The sequence below is a fragment of the Hypanus sabinus genome, chromosome 8 (genome assembly GCF_030144855.1).
Source record: "Hypanus sabinus isolate sHypSab1 chromosome 8, sHypSab1.hap1, whole genome shotgun sequence".
NCBI lineage: Eukaryota > Metazoa > Chordata > Chondrichthyes > Myliobatiformes > Dasyatidae > Hypanus > Hypanus sabinus.
Window position 1 is genome coordinate 92,625,464 of NC_082713.1, and position 19,857 is coordinate 92,645,320.

The 19,857-nt window shown below is 44.3% G+C and overlaps 1 protein-coding gene across 4 annotated transcripts in view; it reads right to left on the minus strand.

Annotated features, from left to right (window-relative positions):
• brwd3 (bromodomain and WD repeat domain containing 3) overlaps positions 1-19,857 on the minus strand; it is a 290,623-nt gene that overhangs the window by 196,450 nt on the left and 74,316 nt on the right. For all 4 annotated transcript variants that reach the window (XM_059977491.1, XM_059977490.1, XM_059977489.1 and 1 more), the window contains exon 20: positions 17,740-17,833. In XM_059977491.1, coding sequence (XP_059833474.1) covers positions 17,740-17,833 — 94 coding nt within the window. The remainder of the gene's footprint in view (positions 1-17,739; positions 17,834-19,857) is intronic.

The following is a 19,857-nucleotide window of genomic DNA, read 5'->3' on the forward strand; positions in this document are numbered from 1 at the left end:
GCTTGTATTTCAAGAGTAGCTGCTCTAAAATAGACAATTCTAGATTGGGTGTTGTGGAATCAACCAGATTTGATTAGGGAGCTTAAGAAAAACAAACCCTTAGGAGGAAGTAATCACAATATGATGGAATTCACCCTGTAGATTGAGATATAAAAAGGTGAAGGGAAAGGATGGGCCAAGAGCTGAAAGCATGAGGAAGATCCAGGTTAAGGAGGGTGATGAGGGAAGATTAGAAATTGCAACAAAAGCTGTGAAGTAAAAGGTGGAGGGAACAAAAGCCTACAGATGTTGGTGGGGAAGGGAAAGGTTGACCACTGAATAGTGGTGTTCCACCGATGTCGGTGGTCAGACCGATTCTTCTTACATAATATGTCAATGATCTGGATAATGGAATTGTTGATCTTTTTGCAAAGTTTGCAGACTATAGAAAGATAGGTGAAGGGGCTGGTGTTTTGAGGAAGTAGAGATGCTAAAGGACCACAAATTAGGAGCTTTGGCAAAGAAGTGGCAGAAGAATAGAGTGTTAGGAAGCATATAGTCATGCACTTTCATAGAATAAATGATTATTTTCTAAGTGAAGAGAAAATACTAAAAACTGAGGCATAAAGGGACGACGCAGTCCTTGTGCAGGATTCCCTGAAGGTTAATTTGCTGGTTGAGTCAGTGTGAGGAAGGCAAATGCAATGTTAAAATTAATTTCAAGAGGACTAGAACATAAAAGCAAGGGTGTACTGTTGAGACTTTATAAAGCACAGGTGAGGCTTCACTTGAAGCATTATGAGCAGTTCTGGGCCCCTTATCTCAGAAAGGACATTCTGAAATTGGACAGGGTTCAAAAAAGATTCACAAAAATGTTTCAGATTGAACAGCTTGTCATAGGAAGAGTGCTTGATGGCTCTGGGCCCATATTCACCGGAATTCATAAGAATGAGGGGTGACATCATTGAAGCCTATCAAATGCTGAAAGTGGATGTGGAGAGGATGTTCTCCATGGTAGGAGAGTCTAAGACCTAAGGACACAGCCTCGGAATAGATGGGCATTCTTTTAGAACGGAGCGGAGGAGGAATTTCATTAGCCAGGAAGTTTTCATTTGCACTGGCAGCTGTGGAGGCCATCTTTATGTATATTTAAAGCAGGTTGATAAGATGCTTGATTGGTCAGGGCATGAAGGGATATGGGGCTGAGAGGAAAAGTAGATCAGCCATGATTAAATGGCATGGACTCGATGCGTTAAATAGCCTAATTCTGCTGCTATATTTTATTGTCTTTTTTTTAAACTTTTTTTATTGTTTTCAAATAATTACAGAAATAAAAGAAAATATGAGAAAAAAAATATATGTATACCCTACCCCCCCCTCCCCCCTAACATCCCTATATAAAAAAGAAAGAAAGAGTGCCTGGATATCGGAAGATCCCCACATGCTCCACGGAGTTCGTAATAACTTCAGTATATTTATTTATTTCCCCAAATAACCAATTATTTCATCTTCAGAGCACCTATATATTTAATCCTGTCTTTTGTAAATAAGGGCGCTAAATTTTCAAAAAAGTTTCATATTTATCTCTTAAATTGTAAGTAATTTTTTCAAGTGGAATACAGCCATAAATTTCCTTCTTCCAACGATCTATACTTAAGTATGTATCCGATTTCCAAGTAACTGCAATAGCCTTTTTGGCTACTGCCAATGCAATTTTTATGAATTCTTTCTGATATTTATTCAATTTGGGTTTCGGTTTTATCCCTTCAATATCGCCTAGTAAAAATAATATTGGATTTTATTGTCTTATGGAATGAGTGTGTGGATGATGGGCAAATAGAGCAGGCAGCCAAGGGGAAAGACACACATTACGATGGGGTTGAGGGTTTCAGAGTCTGATGTGGGTGCAAGAGGAACTGAGTATATAAGGAGATGAAGAAAAGGAACCGAGGGAGCAGTTTACCTGAAACAGGAAAACTGACTGTTCACGCCATTGGGTTACAAACTACTTTAGCAGCTATTTTGCACTTTGTCTCATACCCAGCAGCGGAAGTGTGGGAATGGGAAGGAGAACTAAAATGGCAAGCAACTGGCAATTCCAGGGAAATGGTGCTGGTGGAGACATCCTTCTGACCTGGGCCCTAGGTCTGTAGTCTTTTGTAACTTAACTTCACAGAATATGCCGACTTTAGTAGATACATGAAAAGGTTAGGTGTTTTGAAAATTATGACTCCAGACATTTTTTTGAGAGGAGTGTTTTTGTCAGTGAAAATGATGAGGCAGTTAAATGCTAGAGGTATATTACCAACTGTGATCTGAATTCTGAATATCATTGGCTGTTGCAACAACAGATTATTAGCATACAGTCCAACAGAAGTAAACTTTTTTTTCGCAAAAAGTATCATTTTCTTCCGTTTGTAACAGCTGTATTTCCAAATGTAAGCAGAAATTAGGTGTGGGTTTCAGGAGTCAGGGTGTACAAAATAAGTTTAAAAGCTACTGATGTAAATGCACACTGGATCTGACAAAGTAAATTCAGATAAAGAATTTGAAATATTTCAGACAGAATCTCTGACTAGTCATGTTTGGAATGAATTTGAGGATTGGGCAGCTACTTATGTAACTGAGAGGGAATTGAAGATGCAGTTATCCATGGCCATGTGTAATCTCAAGCCTTTAGACTACAGAAGGAGCATTATGCTCAAAACAACTCCCTAAAAAATTCCCTTTTTATGGCGCATCACCTGCTAATGGGCCAGGGCCAGTAGTGGAGAGGAGTAGACGAACTGGAAATATAAGAATGGAGTTAAAAGGAAAGAGAGAATAAGAAAAGTTAAGAAACTTTAACAGGACAGAAAGCTCAGAAAGGGATTGGAGAGTATGGCCAAGTGCAATAGAAATCCATGCGAAGGGCGAGGAGAGTAATGGATTAAAATTATTATATATGAATGCACAAAGTACAAGAAATAAAGTGGATGAGCTTGAGGCTCAGTTGGAAATTAGCAAGTATGACATTGTAGGAATAACAGAGACATGGCTGCAAGAGGACCAGGGCTGAGAAATGAATATTCAAGGATATAAGTCCTATCGAAAGGACAAGCAGGTGGGCAGAGGAGGTGGTGTGGCTCTGTTGGTGAGAAATGAAATTCAGTCCCTTGCGAGGGATGACATAAAATCAGGAGATATATAGACAGTATGAATAGAACAGAGAAATTGTACAGGCAAAAAGACCCTAATGGGAGTTATCTACAGGCCCTCAAACAGTAGCCTGGAAATAGGATGCAAGATGAATCAAGGGCTAAAATTGGCATGTCACAAAGGTAATACTATAGTTGTTATGGGGGATTTCAACATGCAGATAAACTGGGAAAATCAGGTTGGTACTGGACCCCAAGAAATGGAGTTTGTGGAGTGCATCCGAGATGGATTCTTAGAGCAGCTTGTACTGGAGCCTACCAGGGAGAAGGCAAATCTGGATTTAGTGTTGTGTAATGAACTGTATTTGATAATGGAACTCGAGGTAAAGGAGCCATTAGGAGGTAGTGACTATAATCTGGTAAGTTTTAATCTACAACTTGAGAGGGAAAAGGGAAAATCAGAAGTATTACAGTTGAACAAAGGGGACTATGGAGCCATGATGAAGGTGCTGGCCAAAGTTGACTGGAAAGATACCTTACCAAGGATGGAACAGTGGAACAACAATGTCAGATATTTCTGGGAGTGATACGGAAAGTGCAGGACCAGTTCATTCCAAAGAGGAAGAAAGATCCTAAGGGGAGAAAGAGGTGACCATGGCTGACAAGGGAAGACAGTAAAAAAATAAAAGAGAAGTATAACATAGCAACGGTGAGTGGAAAGCCAGAGGATTGGGAAACTTTTAAAAGGGCAACAGAAGATAACTAAAAAGGCAATACAGGGAGAAAAGATGAAGTATGAAGGTAAGCTAGCCAAGAATATAAAGGGGGATAGTAAAAGTTTCTTTAGATATGTGAAGAGGAAAAAATTACAAACCCCATTTCCAGAAAAGTTGGGATATTTTCCAAAATGCAATAGAAACAAAAATCTGTGATAAGTTAATTCACGTGAACCCTTATTTAACTGACAAAAGTACAAAGAAAAGATTTTCAATAGTTTTACTGACCAACTTAATTATATTTTGTAAATATACACAAATTTAGAATTTGATGGCTGCAACACGCTCAACAAAAATTGGGACAGAGGCATGTTTACCATTCTGTTACATCACCTTTCCTTTTAATAACACTTTTTAATCATTTTGGAACTGAGGATACTAATTGTAGTAGATTTGCAATTGGAAATTTTGTCCATTCTTGCTTGATATAAGACTTCAGCTGCTCAACAGTCTGTGGTCTCCGTTGTCTGATTGTCCTCTTCATGATGCACCATACATTTTCAATAGGAGATAGATCTGGACTGGCAGCAGGCTACAAAGCCTGTGTCTACAAAGCCACGCTGTTCTAGCCCATGCAGAATGTGGTCTGGCACTGTCCTGCTGAAATAAGCATGGACATCCCGGGAAGAGACGTAGCCTTATGTCTCTCTAAAATCCTAATATATGCCTCAGAGTCAATGGTACCTTCACATACATGCAACTCACCCATGCCGTGGGCACTGATGCACCCCCATACCATCACAGATGCTGGCTTTTGCACCTTTCGCTGATAACAATCAGGATGGTCATTTTCATCTTTGACACAGAGAACTCGACGCCCGTTTTTTCCGAAAACTAGCTGAAATGTGGACTCATCTGACCACAGCATACAGTTCCACAGTCTTTCGGTCTATCTGAGATGAGCTCGGGCCCAGAGAACTCGCCGGCATTTCTGCATAGAGTTGATACATGGCTCCTCCTTGCATAATACAGTTTCAAGTTGCATTTCTGGATGCAGCGACAGACTGTGTTAAGTGACAATGGTTTTCCGAAGTACTCCTGAGCCCAGGTGGCTATAATTGTCACAGTAACATGACGGTTTCTTAGGCAGTGCTGCCTGAGGGCTCGAAGATCACGCGCATTCAACAGTGGTTTCCGACCTTGCCCTTTACGCACTGAGATGTCTCTGAATTCTCTGAATCTTTTCACAATATTATGTACAGTAGATGTTGAAAGACCTAAATTCTCTGTAACCTTGTGTTGGGAAATGTTCCGTTTGAACTGACTAACAATTCTCTCACGAATTTTGGTACAAAGGGGTGAGCCACGACCCTCCTTACTTGCAAAGACCGAGCCTTTGATGGACACTACTTTTATACCCAGTCACGATACCTCACCTGCTACCAATTAGCCTGCTTAATGTGGAGACTTCCAAAACGGTGTTACTTGAATATTCTTGTGCACTTTTCAATCTTATTTTAACTCTGTTCCAACATTTGTTGAGTGAGTTACAGCCATCAAATTCTAAATTTGTGTATATTTACAAAATACAATTAAGTTGGTCAGTAAAACTATTGAAAATCTTTTCTTTGTACTTTTGTCAGTTAAATAAGGGTTCACGTGAATTAACTTATCACAGATTTTTGTTTTTATTGCATTTTGGAAAATATCCCAACTTTTCTAGAAATGGGGTTTGTAGTTTAAGACCACAGTTGGGCTCTAGTAGACAGAAACGGGTGAATTTATTATGGGGAACAAGGAAATGGCAGACGAGTTGAACAGGTACTTTGAATCTGTCTTCACTAGGGAAGACACAAACAATCTCCCAGATATAATAGTGGCCAGAGAACCTAGGGAAATGGAGGAACTGAAGGAAATTCACATCAGGCAGAAAATGGTGTTAGGTAGACTGATTAGACTGAAGGCTGATAAATCTCCAGGGCCTGATGGTCTGCATCCCAGGATACATTAAGCAGGAGGCTCTAGAAATAGTGGATGCATTGGTAATCATTTTCCAATGTTCTATAGATTCAGGATCAGTTCCTGTGGATTGGAGGGTAGCTAATGTTATCCCACTTTTTAAGAAAGGGGAGAGAGAGAAAAAACAGGGAATTATAGACCAGTTAGCCTGATATCAGTGGTGGGTAAGATGCTGGAGTCAATTATAAAAGATGAGAGGCATATTTGGATAGCAGTAACAGGATCAGTCCGAGTCAGCATGGATTAACGAAGCAGAAATCATGCTTAACTAATCTTCTGGAATTTTTTTGAGGATGTAACTATGAAAATGGACAAGGGAGAGCCAGAGGATGTAGTGTACCTGGACCTTGAGAAAGCCTTAGATAAGGTCCCACATAGGAGATTAGTGGGCAAAATTAGAGCACATGGAATTGGGGGTAGGGTACTGACATGGATAGAAAATTGGTTGGCAGACAGGAAACAAAGAGTAGGAATTAATGGGTCCATTTCAAAATGGCAGGCAGTGACTGGTGGAGTACTGCAAGGCTCAGAGCTGGGACCGCAGCTATTTACAATATACATTAATGATTCACATGAGGGAATTAAAAGTAACATTAGCAAATTAGCATATGATAAAAAGCTGGGTCGCAGTGTGAAATGTGAGGAGGATGTTATGATAATGCAGGGTGACTTGGACAGGCTGGGTGAGTGGGCAGATGCAGTTTATTGTGGATCAATGTGAGGTTATCCACTTTGGTGGCAAAAACAGGAAGGCAGATTACTATCTGAATGGTATCAAGTTAGGAAAAGGGGAAGTACAACAAGATCTAGGTGTTGTTGTACATCAGTCACTGAAAGTAAGCATGCAGGTACAGCAGGCAGTGAAGAAAGCTAATGGAATGCTGGCCTTCATAACAAGGGCTGTTGAGTATAGGAGCAAAGAGGTCCTTCTGCAGTTGTACAGGGCCCTGGTGAGATTACACCTGGAGTATTGTGTGCAGTTTTGGTCTCCAAATTTGAGGAAGAACATTCTTGCTATCGAGGGAATACAGCATAGGTTCACGAGGTTAATTCCTGGGAATTCCTGTCATATGTTGAAAGATTGGAGCAACTGGGCTTGCATACACTGGAATTTAGAAGGATGAGAGGGGATCTGATTGAAACATAAGATTATTAAGGCATTTAGAACGGAGTTGAGGGAAAACTTTTTCCACCCAGAGAGTTGTGGATTTATGGAATGCTCTGCCTCAGAAGGAAGTGGAAGCCAATTCTCTGGATGCTTTCAAGAAAGAGCTAGATAGAGCTCTTAAAGATAGCGGAGACAAGGGATATGGGGAGAAGGCAGAAACGGGGTACTGATTGTGGATGATCAGCCATGATCACAGTGAATGGCGTACTCCTGCACCTACTGTCTATTGTAACTAGAGGTTAGCACTGAGAAGTCAAAGTCACTGGCTTAGCATGATTCTGTGATCGTCAGATTAATAGGATAGCTCCAAATATTTCAATGGAGGATCCTGCAGAGTCAACTGGACTATATGTGTCTTTTGTTTCTCCCTCAATCTAGCACCTAGGTCAATGCCAGGGAAACAACAGTTTTATTCTTATTGTCTTCTGATGTATGAGTCTAATACAAGTGAATGGATTCTTTGGCCATTTCAGATAACAATTAAGAATTTTTGGGGTCATGTAGAAAGCCAGAACACTTGTGAAGATAATCAGTGAGCTAAACACTTTAATTTTACAAAATATGTGTGATTATCCAGTAAGCTTTATTGATATTTTTTGGAAAAATTTCAAGCTTAGGTAACAGAACTTTAGGCTAAATTTTCCAGCTGCTGGAGTAGATTCGGAGGGTTTGCTACAATTCGAGAATAAATATAATGATAACGTAGAATGACTCAAAATAGGAACAGGTTCTTCAGCCCACAATGTCTGCACTGAACATACTGCAAAATTAAACTAAATCTCTTCTGCCTGCATATGATCCATATCCCTCCATTCCCTGCACATTCATGCAACTATCTAAAAGCTTCTTAAACACCATCCTCCTATCTGCTCCACCACTATCCCTGGCAACCATTCCAAGCAGATATATTTTATTAAAAAATTAATTGATTGTGTAAGTATTCACCCCCCTTTAATACGACACTGTGGCGACCCACTTTCTGCGCAGGCAAACAGGCTCACAAATAGCCAACGCGCAGGGGGAGACTTTGGTAATGCATCTCCGATGTCATTTCCGCCCGGAGAGGGCGGGCGCTAGGGATTTAAATGCCAGCACGACAAAGTTTGAATAAACTAGTCTCGAAAAGACTTATCGACTGCGTGTCGTTATTTCAGCGCTGTGTGTAGCACATCGCTACACTGGTGACCCCAACGGTCCAAACAGGATTTGGACCGAAGATGACGGACTCATCTGTTCATGCAATTTCGCTAAAACTGCCGACTTTCTGGACGCTGCGACCACGTGTGTGGTTCAGCCAAGCAGAAGCCCAGTTCCAGATTCAGCAGATCTCTTCTGATTCCATGCGTTACTACCACGTGATGAGTGCCCTTGACCAGCAGACGGCCGCCCAGGTTGCGGATTTCATACAGTTGCCCCCGGAGGAAGGCCTCTCATGGAGTGAGGGGGGTGCCCGCCTGCTTCAACTGGACAGTTTGGGAGACAGACAGCCATCAGCATTGATGTACAAGATGCTGTCCCTGGCCAACGGACAGGACCTGGTCCTGCCTCATGTTCGAGCATGAAGGTGGCGGCCCGGGCAGACGTGCAGTGGAAAGCCAAGAGGGACAGATTGCCAGGCCACGCGCCCAACAGCAGACTAGATCAGGCCCGGCGGGGGGCACACACAACACAGAGGCAGGAGTGAGGAGGCCAGTGAACAGTGGTGTTTCTACCACCAGCGGTGGGGCACAAAAGCCCGCTGTTGTCACCCACCCTGCAAGGGCCAGGGCCGGGGCCAGCTGCCGCTAATGACTATGGCGGCAGGCCACCAGGACAGCCTCTTGTACGTCTGGGACAAACAGTCAGGACGCTGCTACTTGGTCGACACCGGAGCAGAGATCAGCATCTTGCCCCCGACGGGGTACGACACCCGCAACAGGAAGCTGGGACACACCCTGAGGGCCGCAAACTGCAGCACGATACGGACCTACGGCACCCGCACAGTGCAGCTGCAGTTCGGCGCAAGCCGGTTCACGTGGGACTTCACACTGGCCACCGTGACCCAACCACTCCTGGGGGCAGACTTCTTGCGAGCTCACAGCCTCCTGGTCGACTTGCAAGGGAAAAGACTAGTACATCCCGAGATTTTCCAGACATTCTCCCTGGGTGAAACCAAGTTGCCGGCCCCACACCTGGACTCCATCGCACTATCAGACAACGAATTCACCAGAATCCTGGCAGACTTTCCATTAATTCTGGCACCGCAGTTCACGGCAGCCATGCCCAGACATGGGGTACAGCACCACATCCCGATCCAGGGACCACTCCTCCATGCCCGCGCACGAAGGCTCCCCCCGGAAAAACTCCGTCTGGCGAAGGAGAACTTCAAGAGGATGGAGGAATTGGGGATCGTACGGAGGTCCGACAGCCCATGGGCCTCCCCCCTGCACATGGTGCCCAAAGCAGCCAGGGGTTGGAGATCATGCGGCAACTACTGCAGACTGAACGAGGCTACCACTCCAGACCGCTACCCCGTGCCGCAGATACAGGACTTTGCAGCAAACCTGCACAGGGCAGAATCTTTTCCAAAGTAGACCTCGTCCAGGGATACCATCAAATCCCGGTGCACCCTGAAGATATGCCCAAAACAGCACTCATCATCCCATTCGGCCTGTTCGAGTTCCTCCGAATGCCGCACAGACGTTCCAGCGGCTAATGGACGCGGTGGGACGTGACCTGGACTTTGTGTTCATCTATTTGGACGACATCCTTATAGCCAGCAGTTGTCGTCAGGAGCATCTGTCCCACCTCCGCCAGCTCTACTCCCGCCTGAGTTATTTCGGCCTCACGATCAACCCGGGCAAGTGCCAGTTCGGTCTCCGTACCATTGACTTCCTGGGCCACAGATTTACCAAAGACGGGGCAACACCACTGCCCGCCAAGGTAGACGCAATTCGCCACTTTGCCCGGCCCAACACGTTCAAAGGCCTGCAGGAGTTCGTTGGTATGGTGAACTTCTACCACCGTTTCCTCCCCTCAGCAGCCTGTATCATGCGCTCTTTGTACACCCTGATGTCGGGCAAAGGCAAGGACATTACTTGGGACGAGGAGGCCGCGGCCGCTTTCGTTAAAGCCAAGGAAGCCTTGGCAGATGCCGCGATGCCGGTTCACCCCAGAACGGACGTTCCGACCGCCCTCACGGTGGACGCATCCGACACATCAGTCGGTGGGGTGCTGGAGCAGCTCATCGAGGGGCGCTGGCAACGCCTGGCGTTCTTCAGCAAGCACCTCCGACCACCCGAACTGAAGTACAGTGCTTTCGACCGGGAGCTGTTGGCACTGTATCTGGCAATCCGGCATCTCAGGTACTTCTTAGAAGGCAGGCCGTTCACCCCATTCACGGACCACAAACCGTTGATCTTCGCGTTCACGAAGGTGTCCGATCCCTGGTCGGCTCACCAGCAGCAACATCTGTCCTACATCTCCGAGTACACGACGTACATCCAACATGTCTCGGGGAAGGACAACGTCGTGACGGATGCACGCTCCAGACCAGCTGTCCAGGCCCTGTCCCTGGAGGTGGACTATGCAGCACTGGCGGAGGCGCAGCAGGCAGACGACGAGATGCCCAGCTACAGAACCGCAGTCTCGGGTTTGCAGCTGCAGGACTTTCTCGTAGGCCCAGGTGATAGGATCCTCCTGTGCGACGTGGCTACCAGCCAACCTCGCCCCATCGTCCCGGCAGCCCGGAGGCGGCGGGTTTTCGACTCCATACCCGGTTTGGCATCTATCAAGACAACCGTCCGGCTGGTCTCCAGCAAGTTGGCATGGCACAGACTTCGCAAGCAGGTCAGTGAATGGGCCAGAACGTGCGCGCAGTGCCAAACGGCCAAGGTGCAACGGCACACTAAAGCCCCGCCGCAGCAGTTCGAACCCACCCACCGGAGGTTCAACGACACTCACGTGGATGTCGTGGGCCCTCTCCCAGTGTCCCGAGGAGCGCGGTACCTCCTAACTATGGTAGACTGGTTCACGAGGTGGCCAGAGGCGGTCCCGCTCACCAACACATCTGCCGATTCCTGCACCCGAGCACCGATTGCAACCTGGGTAGCACGCTTCGGGGTACCAGCCCACATTACCTCCGACAGAGGCGCCCAGTTCACCTCCAGCCTGTGGTTGGCTGAGGCCAGCCTGTTGGGAACACAGCTGCACCACACAACTGCCTACCGCCCACAGTCGAACGGACTGGTGGAACGCTTCCACCGTCACTTGAAGTCGGCTCTCATGGCCCGCCTGAGAGGACTTAACTGGGTGGACGAGCTTCCCTGGGTCCCGCTCGGAATTCGTACAGCGCCCAAAGTGGATCTGCACGCCTCGTCAGCTGAGTTGGTGCCCCTGGCCATCCCAGGAGAGTTCATACCTGCCCCAAGGGGGCAAGAGGAAGAACTCGCAGCAGACCTGGACAGGCTATGCGAAAGGCTCGGCAACCTGGCCCCCATACCAACTTCACAGCACGGACGGACCCCAACCCATGTACCCAAAGACCTGCAGGACTGTAAGTTTGTGTTTGTACGAAGAGGCGGACACCGGGCGCCGCTACAGCGGCCGTACGAGGGACCTTTCAAGGTGATCAACAACAACGGGTCCACGTACGTTCTGGACATTGGGGGGTGGGGGGGGCGAGAGAGGAGGTTTTCATGGTGGACCGACTCAAACCAGCCCAGGTGGACTAGGTGCAACCGGTCGAGGTTCAGGCACCGTGGCGCAGAGGCAGACCTCCCAAACAGAGGCTGATCCAGACTGTGGACATTGGGGGGGGGTGTATCGCCAGTTCTGGAGGGGGGGGGGGTTATGTGGCGACCCACTTTCTGCGTAGGTGAACCAGCTCACAAATAGCCAGCGCGCGGGGGGAGACTTTGGTAATGCAACTCAGATGTCATTTCCACCCGGAGAGTGCGGGCACTAGGGATTTAAATGCCAGCACCGCGAAGTTTGAATAAACTAGTCTCAAAACGACTTATCGACTGCGTGTCGTTATTTCAGCACTGTGTGTAGCACATCGCTACAACACATCAAATCATCACTGCGTATACAACAACTGTTGCCCGGGTGCTTCACCAGTTGCAGCTTTATGGGAGAGTGGCAAAAAATAAGCCACTATTGAAAAAAAAAGAGAAAAAAATCTCAGCTAGAGATTGCCAGAAGGCATTGGGAGACCCTGCAGTTAGCTGGAAGAAGATTCTATGCTCTGATGAAACCTAAATTGAACTCTTTGGCAACCAAACCAAACAATCATCAAAAACACACTATCCCTACAAGCATGGCAGTGGCTGCATCATGCTGTGGGGATGCTGCACTGCAGCAGGCCCTGGGAGGCTTGTGAAGGTAGAGGGAAAAATGAATGCAACTTGGGAGAAGATTCTCCAGCAGGACAATGAACCCAAGCGTAAAGCCAAAGTTACACAGAAATGACTAAAAACAGCAAAGTTAATGTCCTGGAGTGGCCAGATCAGAGTCCAGATCTCAATCCATTTGAGAATTAGTGGCTGGACTTGAAAAGGGCTGTTCACTCACAAGCTCCATGCAATCTGACCGAGCTTGATGTACAACACACTGGAGGAACTCAGCAGGTCGGACAGCATCTGTGAAAACAAGCAGTCAACGTTTTGGGCCGAGACTGTTCATCAAGACGGGAGGGGGCAGGGGCCCTATAAAGAAGGTTGTGGGTGGGTGGGAAGAAGGCTGGTAGGTGCCAGGTAAAAAACCAATCAGAGGGAAGATCAAGAGGTGGGGAAGGGGAAGCAGGGAGGGGATAGGCAGGAAAGGTGAAGAAGAAATGTAAGGAGAAAGCACTGTGTTTTAGAAGAAGGCAGAATCATGAGAAAGGTGATAGGCAGCTGGAGGAGGAGGCAGAGTGAAACTGAGATGGGGGAAGGGAGAGGGGGAAATTACCAGAAGTTGGAGAATTCAATGTTCATGCCAAGGGGCTGGACACTACCCAGACGAGGTGATGCTCCTCCAACCTGAGTTTGGCCTCATCATGGCAGTGGAGGACACCATGTATGGACATATCCGAATGGAAATGTGAAGCAGAGTTGAAGTGGGCAGCAACTGGGAGATCATGTCTGTTGTGACGGATGGAGCACCAGTTTCACTCTGTCTCCTCCTCCAGCTGCCTATCACCTCTCTCATGATTCTGCCTTCTTCTGCTACACATTCCCTCTTAACCTTTCCTGCCTATCCCCTCCCTGCTTCCCCTATCCCACCCCTTGATCTTTCCTCCAATTGGTTTTTCACCTGGCACCTACCAGCCATCTCCTTTCCACCCTCCCCCCACCTTCTTTCTAGGGCCCTCTTCAGTCCTGATGAAGGGTCGCAGCCCTAAACGTTGACTGCTCACTTCCACAGATGCTGCCCGACCTGCTGAGTTCCTCCAGCGTGTTGTATGTGTTACTTTGACCACTGCATCTGCAGTGCACTTTGTATTGACAGAGCTTGAGAATTTTGTAAAGAAGAATGGGGAAAAATTGCAGTGTCCAGATGTGCAAGGCTGATGCAGACCTATCCACACAGACTCAAGACTGTAATTGCTGCCAAAGGGACATCTACTTCGTAATGATTTGAAGGGGGTGAATCTTAATTATTTTGTATTTAATAAATGCAATAAATTTAGATAGATTTTCACTTTGTCAAGAAAGTCTCTTTTTGTTGATCAGTGTCAAAATAGCCAAAGTAAATCCACTGTGAGTCAATGTTGTAAAGCAGTGAAACATGAAAAGTTCGGGGGGGGGGGGGGGCTTTTATAGGCACTGTACTTACTGTAATTCAGTTTTCTGTTTATTATGCATTGCATTGTGCTGCTGCTAAGTTAACAAAATTCACGAGATATGTCGTTGATATTAAACCTGATTCTGATCATCTACCCTATACACATACGGAGGTGTATGTGTATAATTTTAAGGTATAATTTTAACAACAGCTATCAGCCTGCAACACTCCAAAGAAAACAACACACGTTTATCCAACCTCTCCTTTTTGGTCATACTTGGAAGCCAGGCAGCACCCTGGCAAACTTTTTCTTCACTATTTCTGCTCAATGCCCTTCATGAAATAAGATGGCCAGAACTCCATACAATACAGTGCTGCCTAACCAAATTTTAATACAGTTGCAATATGATTTCTTTACTTTTGCACTCAATTCTCTAACTAATGAAGACAAGCATCCCATATGTCTTCTTTCCTACTCTAGCCATTTTCAGGAAGCTATGGACTTGAACCCCATAATCTCTCTGTACATCAATGCTGTTAGGGATCTTGTCATTGATTGTACATGTTCCTCTTGCATCTGACCTCTTAAAGAGCAACACCTCACATTTTCTCTGATGAAGTTACACCTGGCAATTCTCTGCCCATCTATATCCTACTGTATCAATAGCCCTTGACACTGTCCACAAATCCACCAATTCCTGTCCAGCCCCAGTGTAATTTTGACATCAAGTCCTGATTCTTCGTTTAAAATTTCTTCCAAAAGAATTGCCTATTCCAATACCAAAGATTATAGAAATTACATTTACTACAAATATAACCACCTTTTGGTCTATAAATTACAAAATTATCTGTCTACCTTGAACATGCTGACTGTGATGCCTATTCACAATAATTCTATTTGCATCCATTAGGCCCATATTCCTTCATATCTAACATGGTACCTGCCCAAGTATATTTTAACCATATAACAATTACAGCACAGAAACAGGCCATCTCGGCCCTTCTAGTCCGTGCCGAACGCTTACTCTCACCTAGTCCCACCTACCCGCACTCAGCCCATAACCCTCCATTCCTTTCCTGTCCATATACCTACCAATTTTTTTTTAAATGACAATATCGAACCTGCATCTACTACTTCTACAGGAAGCTCGTTCCACACAGCTACCACTGAGTAAAGTTGCCCCTCGTGTTACCCCTAAACTTTTGCCCCTTAACTCTCAACTCAAACTCATGTTTGAACCTCCCCTACTCTCAATGGAAAAAGCCTATTCATGTCAACTCTATCCCCCTCATAATTTTAAATAACTCTATCAAATCCCCCTCAAACTTCTACGCTCCAAAGAATAAAGACCTAACTTTCCCTGTAACTTAGGTGCTGAAACCCAGGTAACATTCCAGTAAATCTCCTCTGTACTCTCTCTATTTTGTTGACATCTTTCCTATAATTCGGTGACCAGAACTGTATACAATTCTCCAAATTTGGCCTAACCAATGCCTTGTACAAATTTAACATTACATCCCAACTCCTATACTCAATGCTCTGATTTATAAAGGCCAGCATACCAAAAGCTTTCTTCACCACCCTATCCACATGAGATTCCACCATCAGGGAACTATGCACCATTATTCCTAGATTTAAAACACTAATTGTATCTGCTGTTATCTCCTTTTACAGATCATTCCAGATAACCACCACTCTCTGTGGAAACATCACCTTTAAATTTGTCTCCACTTACCTTATACCCATGCTCTCCCTTCACAGAGTCACAGAGCGGTGCAGCACAGAAGTATTGGTGTGTGGCCAAGTGGTTAAGGTGTTCGCCTAGTTATCTGAAGGTCGCTAGTTCGAGCCTTGGCTGAGGCTGTGTGTGTGTCCTTCAGCAAGGCACTGAACCATATATTGTTGGGTAATGACACCAGTACCAAGCTGTATGGGTCCTAATGCCCTTCCCTTGGACAACATTGGTGGCGTAGAGAGGGGAGACTTGCAGCTTGGGCATTTGATTAAAAAATGGAAGCCAGTCTTCCATTAAAAAAAAACCTTGCCCAAGCTTGCGCCCTGGAGCTTTCCAAGGTGCAAATCCATGGTCTATTGAGACTAACGGAGGCCTACACACAGCACAGAAATAGGCCATTTATTTATTTATTGGGATACAGTGCAGAATAGGACCTTCCAGCCACCCATCGATCCCCTGATTTAATCCTAGCCTAATCATGGAACAATTTACAATGACCAATTAACCTACCAACCGGTACCTCTTTGGAATGTGGGTAGATAGTGGAAGGCAGCCATGAGGAGAACATACAAACCTTTCACAGGCAACAGCAGGAATTGAACCCAAGTCGCTATTGTGCCTCTCACCTTGTCACAGGCCAAAGGTGCCGTAACCCGCACCATCCAGGCCATGCTTTCTTCACACTGCTGCCATCAGGAAGGAGGTACAGTAATCTCAGGACTCACAACACCAGGTTCAAGAACAGTTATTACCCCTCAATCATCAAGCTCTTGAACTAGAGGGGATAACTGCACTTACCCTACCACTGAATTGTCTTCATAACCTATGGCCTCACTTTCAAGAACACTTTATCTCAAGTTCTCAATACTTTCTTTATCGCTTACTTACATAATTTTTTTTTGTATTTGCCTTTTGCACGTCAGTTGTTTGCCCATCTTGTTTGGTGCAGTCTTTTTTTTTTTGAAGTTTTATTCAGAGATGCATCTTGGAACAGGCCTCTCCAGCCTACTGTGCCCTACCACCCAGCAATCCACCTATTTAACACTAGCTTAATCACAGAAAAATTTACAATGACCAATTATCCAGCTAAGTGGTACGACTGTGGGAGGAAACAGAGCACCCGGAGGAAAGCCACACGCACACGGGAAGAGCAAACTAAGTTTCTTACAGAGAACACTGGAATTGAACTCTGACACTGAGATGTAATAGCATCACACTAACCGCTTATGTGTCTGTGGCACCCCTTTTATTGATTCCATTATGTGTCTTTGTATTCATTGTGAATGACCACAAGAAAATGAATCTCCAGGTTGTATATGGTGACAAATATATACTTTGATAATAAATTCACTTTGAACTTTGCCCACACTGATCATGATGCCTATCTATGCTAATTCAATTTCCCATCAGGCCTATAAGCTCAGTACGTTACCTTTCAAAGCATCTCTCCAAATACAATTTCAACATTATAACTGTATAAACCACTAACTCCTCTAACAGATTGTTCTAGATATTCATTACTGTGTCATAAAAACTTATCCTCAGATCTCTTTTAAATTTCTGCCCTCTCACCTTATAACTGTGTTCCTGAGTTCTAAATTCCCCTGCCAAGGGAAAAAGATTCCGGCCATCCAATCTACCCATTCCATTCATAATTTTATAAACCTCTACAACCTGCCCTTTGGCCTCCAAGTTTCCAGTGAGGAACCCCCCCGCCCGCCATTCAATCTCTCATTACAACTCTGTAACAAGCAAATTCCCAAATTCCTGGTGCGCTAAACTGCAACCTTCCTACAGTGTGATGTCCAGAACTGTAGTCAATCATCTAAGTATGGTTCATCTGATGTTTTATATAACTGCAACATGATGTGCCATTCCACTATTATTCAATACCTTGGTTTATGAAGGCAGCACACCAAATGCTCTAGGAAAAACATTATCTATGTCCCTCATAATTTTGTAAACCTCCATAAGATCACCCCACTGCAGAACTTTATGGCAACAATTGCAATTTAATTCTTTAATAAATCTTTTTTTTAAATGATACATTTGTAAATACTTCTAATGTTCACAAGGGTCAAATCATGCTGATTTTTGTTCATATAAAGTTTGGGTTACAGGTTGAAATCTCAATATCATCTGAGATTAACAAAAATAAGGTGATTTAAACAAGAGGATACCAATATAACTGAACATTGAGTAAATTTCTGCCAAATAAACATATTTTTGCTATTTACCTTCTGTGCTGGTTGTAATGGTTTACGTCTTTTTTCAGTTGTATACAGATTAATTTCTCCATCTCCTTTGCAAAGACGCAATTCCTCCTGAAATCTGAAATCAGTCAGTTCTTCTAAGTGGATAACATTCATTTTTAAAGAAGCTATTTATTTAAGTATTTAATATGCTCTCCTAAATTTCTGTGGATCATATGTCAAGCAGGATAACAATGAACCTTGATAAAACCAGAATTTGTTTGCCAATATCTATTATCTTCAAATCCAAATTCAAAACTGATCACATAATAGACGTGATCCAATGACATCAAACAAAAATCACTGCATCTGTGAAAAAGGTCACATTCTCCACTGAGGTAATTCTAGGATATAATTTGGGGAGTTCATATCAATATGTGATATCGTGCAAAACTGTGTAAACAGTACAGTAGTCAATTCATTTTAGGAATTTAATTTTCCTTTCCTCAGAGTAACAACTTCACACAATTCAAAGAATTATACAGGACAGCTAAATAATAATTCTGCCTTGAAACGCAGATACGTGAACACAGAGACAGAGGAGGTCATCCATTTCAAAAATAATGATCTAGAAACATGTTGCACTGGTTAAATAAAAAGTTTGCCTTGCCTCTAAAAAACAATTTTAAGATATTTAACAAATATTGCAATTTAAATATTAATATATTTCAAACTTTAATCCCATAATCAAACATTGCAATATGCATAATTTGCAGAAGCCAATGAAATGGTAAACTGATGAGACCAAATAGCAACAGACTGGCAATAATGTGTCTTCTCAAGTAGAATGCACACATGTTACTGAGGAGTTGTATTCCTAGAAAGCTATCTGGCATAGCAATTTCACCATCCCAATCTCACATCGACTCAATCCAACATAACAAGTGAAGATACCTTCCTGAGGAAAGATTATCCTTGGACAGAAATTCTCCCACCAATGTAGTCTAACAGCAAGAAAATGCTGATTGAATTGTAGGCAAAACAGAGGGTTATTGCTTTACTTAATGAGAAGTAGATGTTACAATGTTTGATGAAGTATCATTGTAAAGGCATCATTAGAAACTATTGACTTAGAAGGTTGGGGGGTGGCTGGGTTAAACAGGCAAAATGTAATTGGCAATTGGTTATAATGAATGTAGTTTGTTGGTGTTGCAATAAAAAATTAATTAAAAAAACTATTGTCTCATAAGTTTCCAAAACAAATTGATTCGCACCTGACTAGTTCCAATGGTTTAGATGGGGCAGTTTGCTTAGCATGCCCAGGACAGATTCCTGGCACAGTATGTTAACAGGCCAACTAGGAGGAATGCCATACCAGATCTAGTATTAGGTAACGAACCGGGTCAGGTCACAGATCTCTCAGTGAGTTAGCATCTGGGGGACAGTGACCACCGCTCCCTGGCCTTTAGCATTATTATGGAAAAAGATAGAATCAGAGAGGCCAGGAAAATTTTTAATTAGGGAAGGGCAAATTATGAGGCTACCAAGCTAGAACCTGCGGGTGTGAACTGGTGTCATGTTTTTGCAGGGAAATGTACTATGGACATGTGGTCGATGTTTAGGGATCTCTTACAGGATGTTAGGGATAAATTTGCCCCAGTGAGGAAGATAAAGAATGGTAGGGTGAAGGAACCATTGGTGACAAGTGAGGTGGAAGATCTAGTCAGGTGGAAGAAGGCATTATACATGAGGTTTAGGAAGCAAGGATCAGATGAGTCTATTGAGGAATATAGGGCAGCAAGAAAGGAGCTTAAGGGCTGAGGAGAGCAAGAAGGGGGCATGAGAAGGCCTTGGCGAGTAGGGTAAAGGAAAACCCCAAGGCATTCCTCAATTATGTGAAGAACAAAAGGATGACAGAAGTGAAGGTAGGACCGATTAGAGATAAGGTGGGAAGATGTGCCTGGAGGGTGTGGAAGTGAGCCATGTCCTCAATGAATACTTCTCTTCGGTATTCACCAATGAGAGGGAACTTGATGATGGTGAGGACAATATGAGTGAGGTTTATGTTCTGGGCATGTTGATATTAAGGGAGAGAAGGTTTTGGAGTTGTTTTAGGACAGATATGTCTCCGGGAACTGACGGAATATTCCTCAGGCTGCTCCA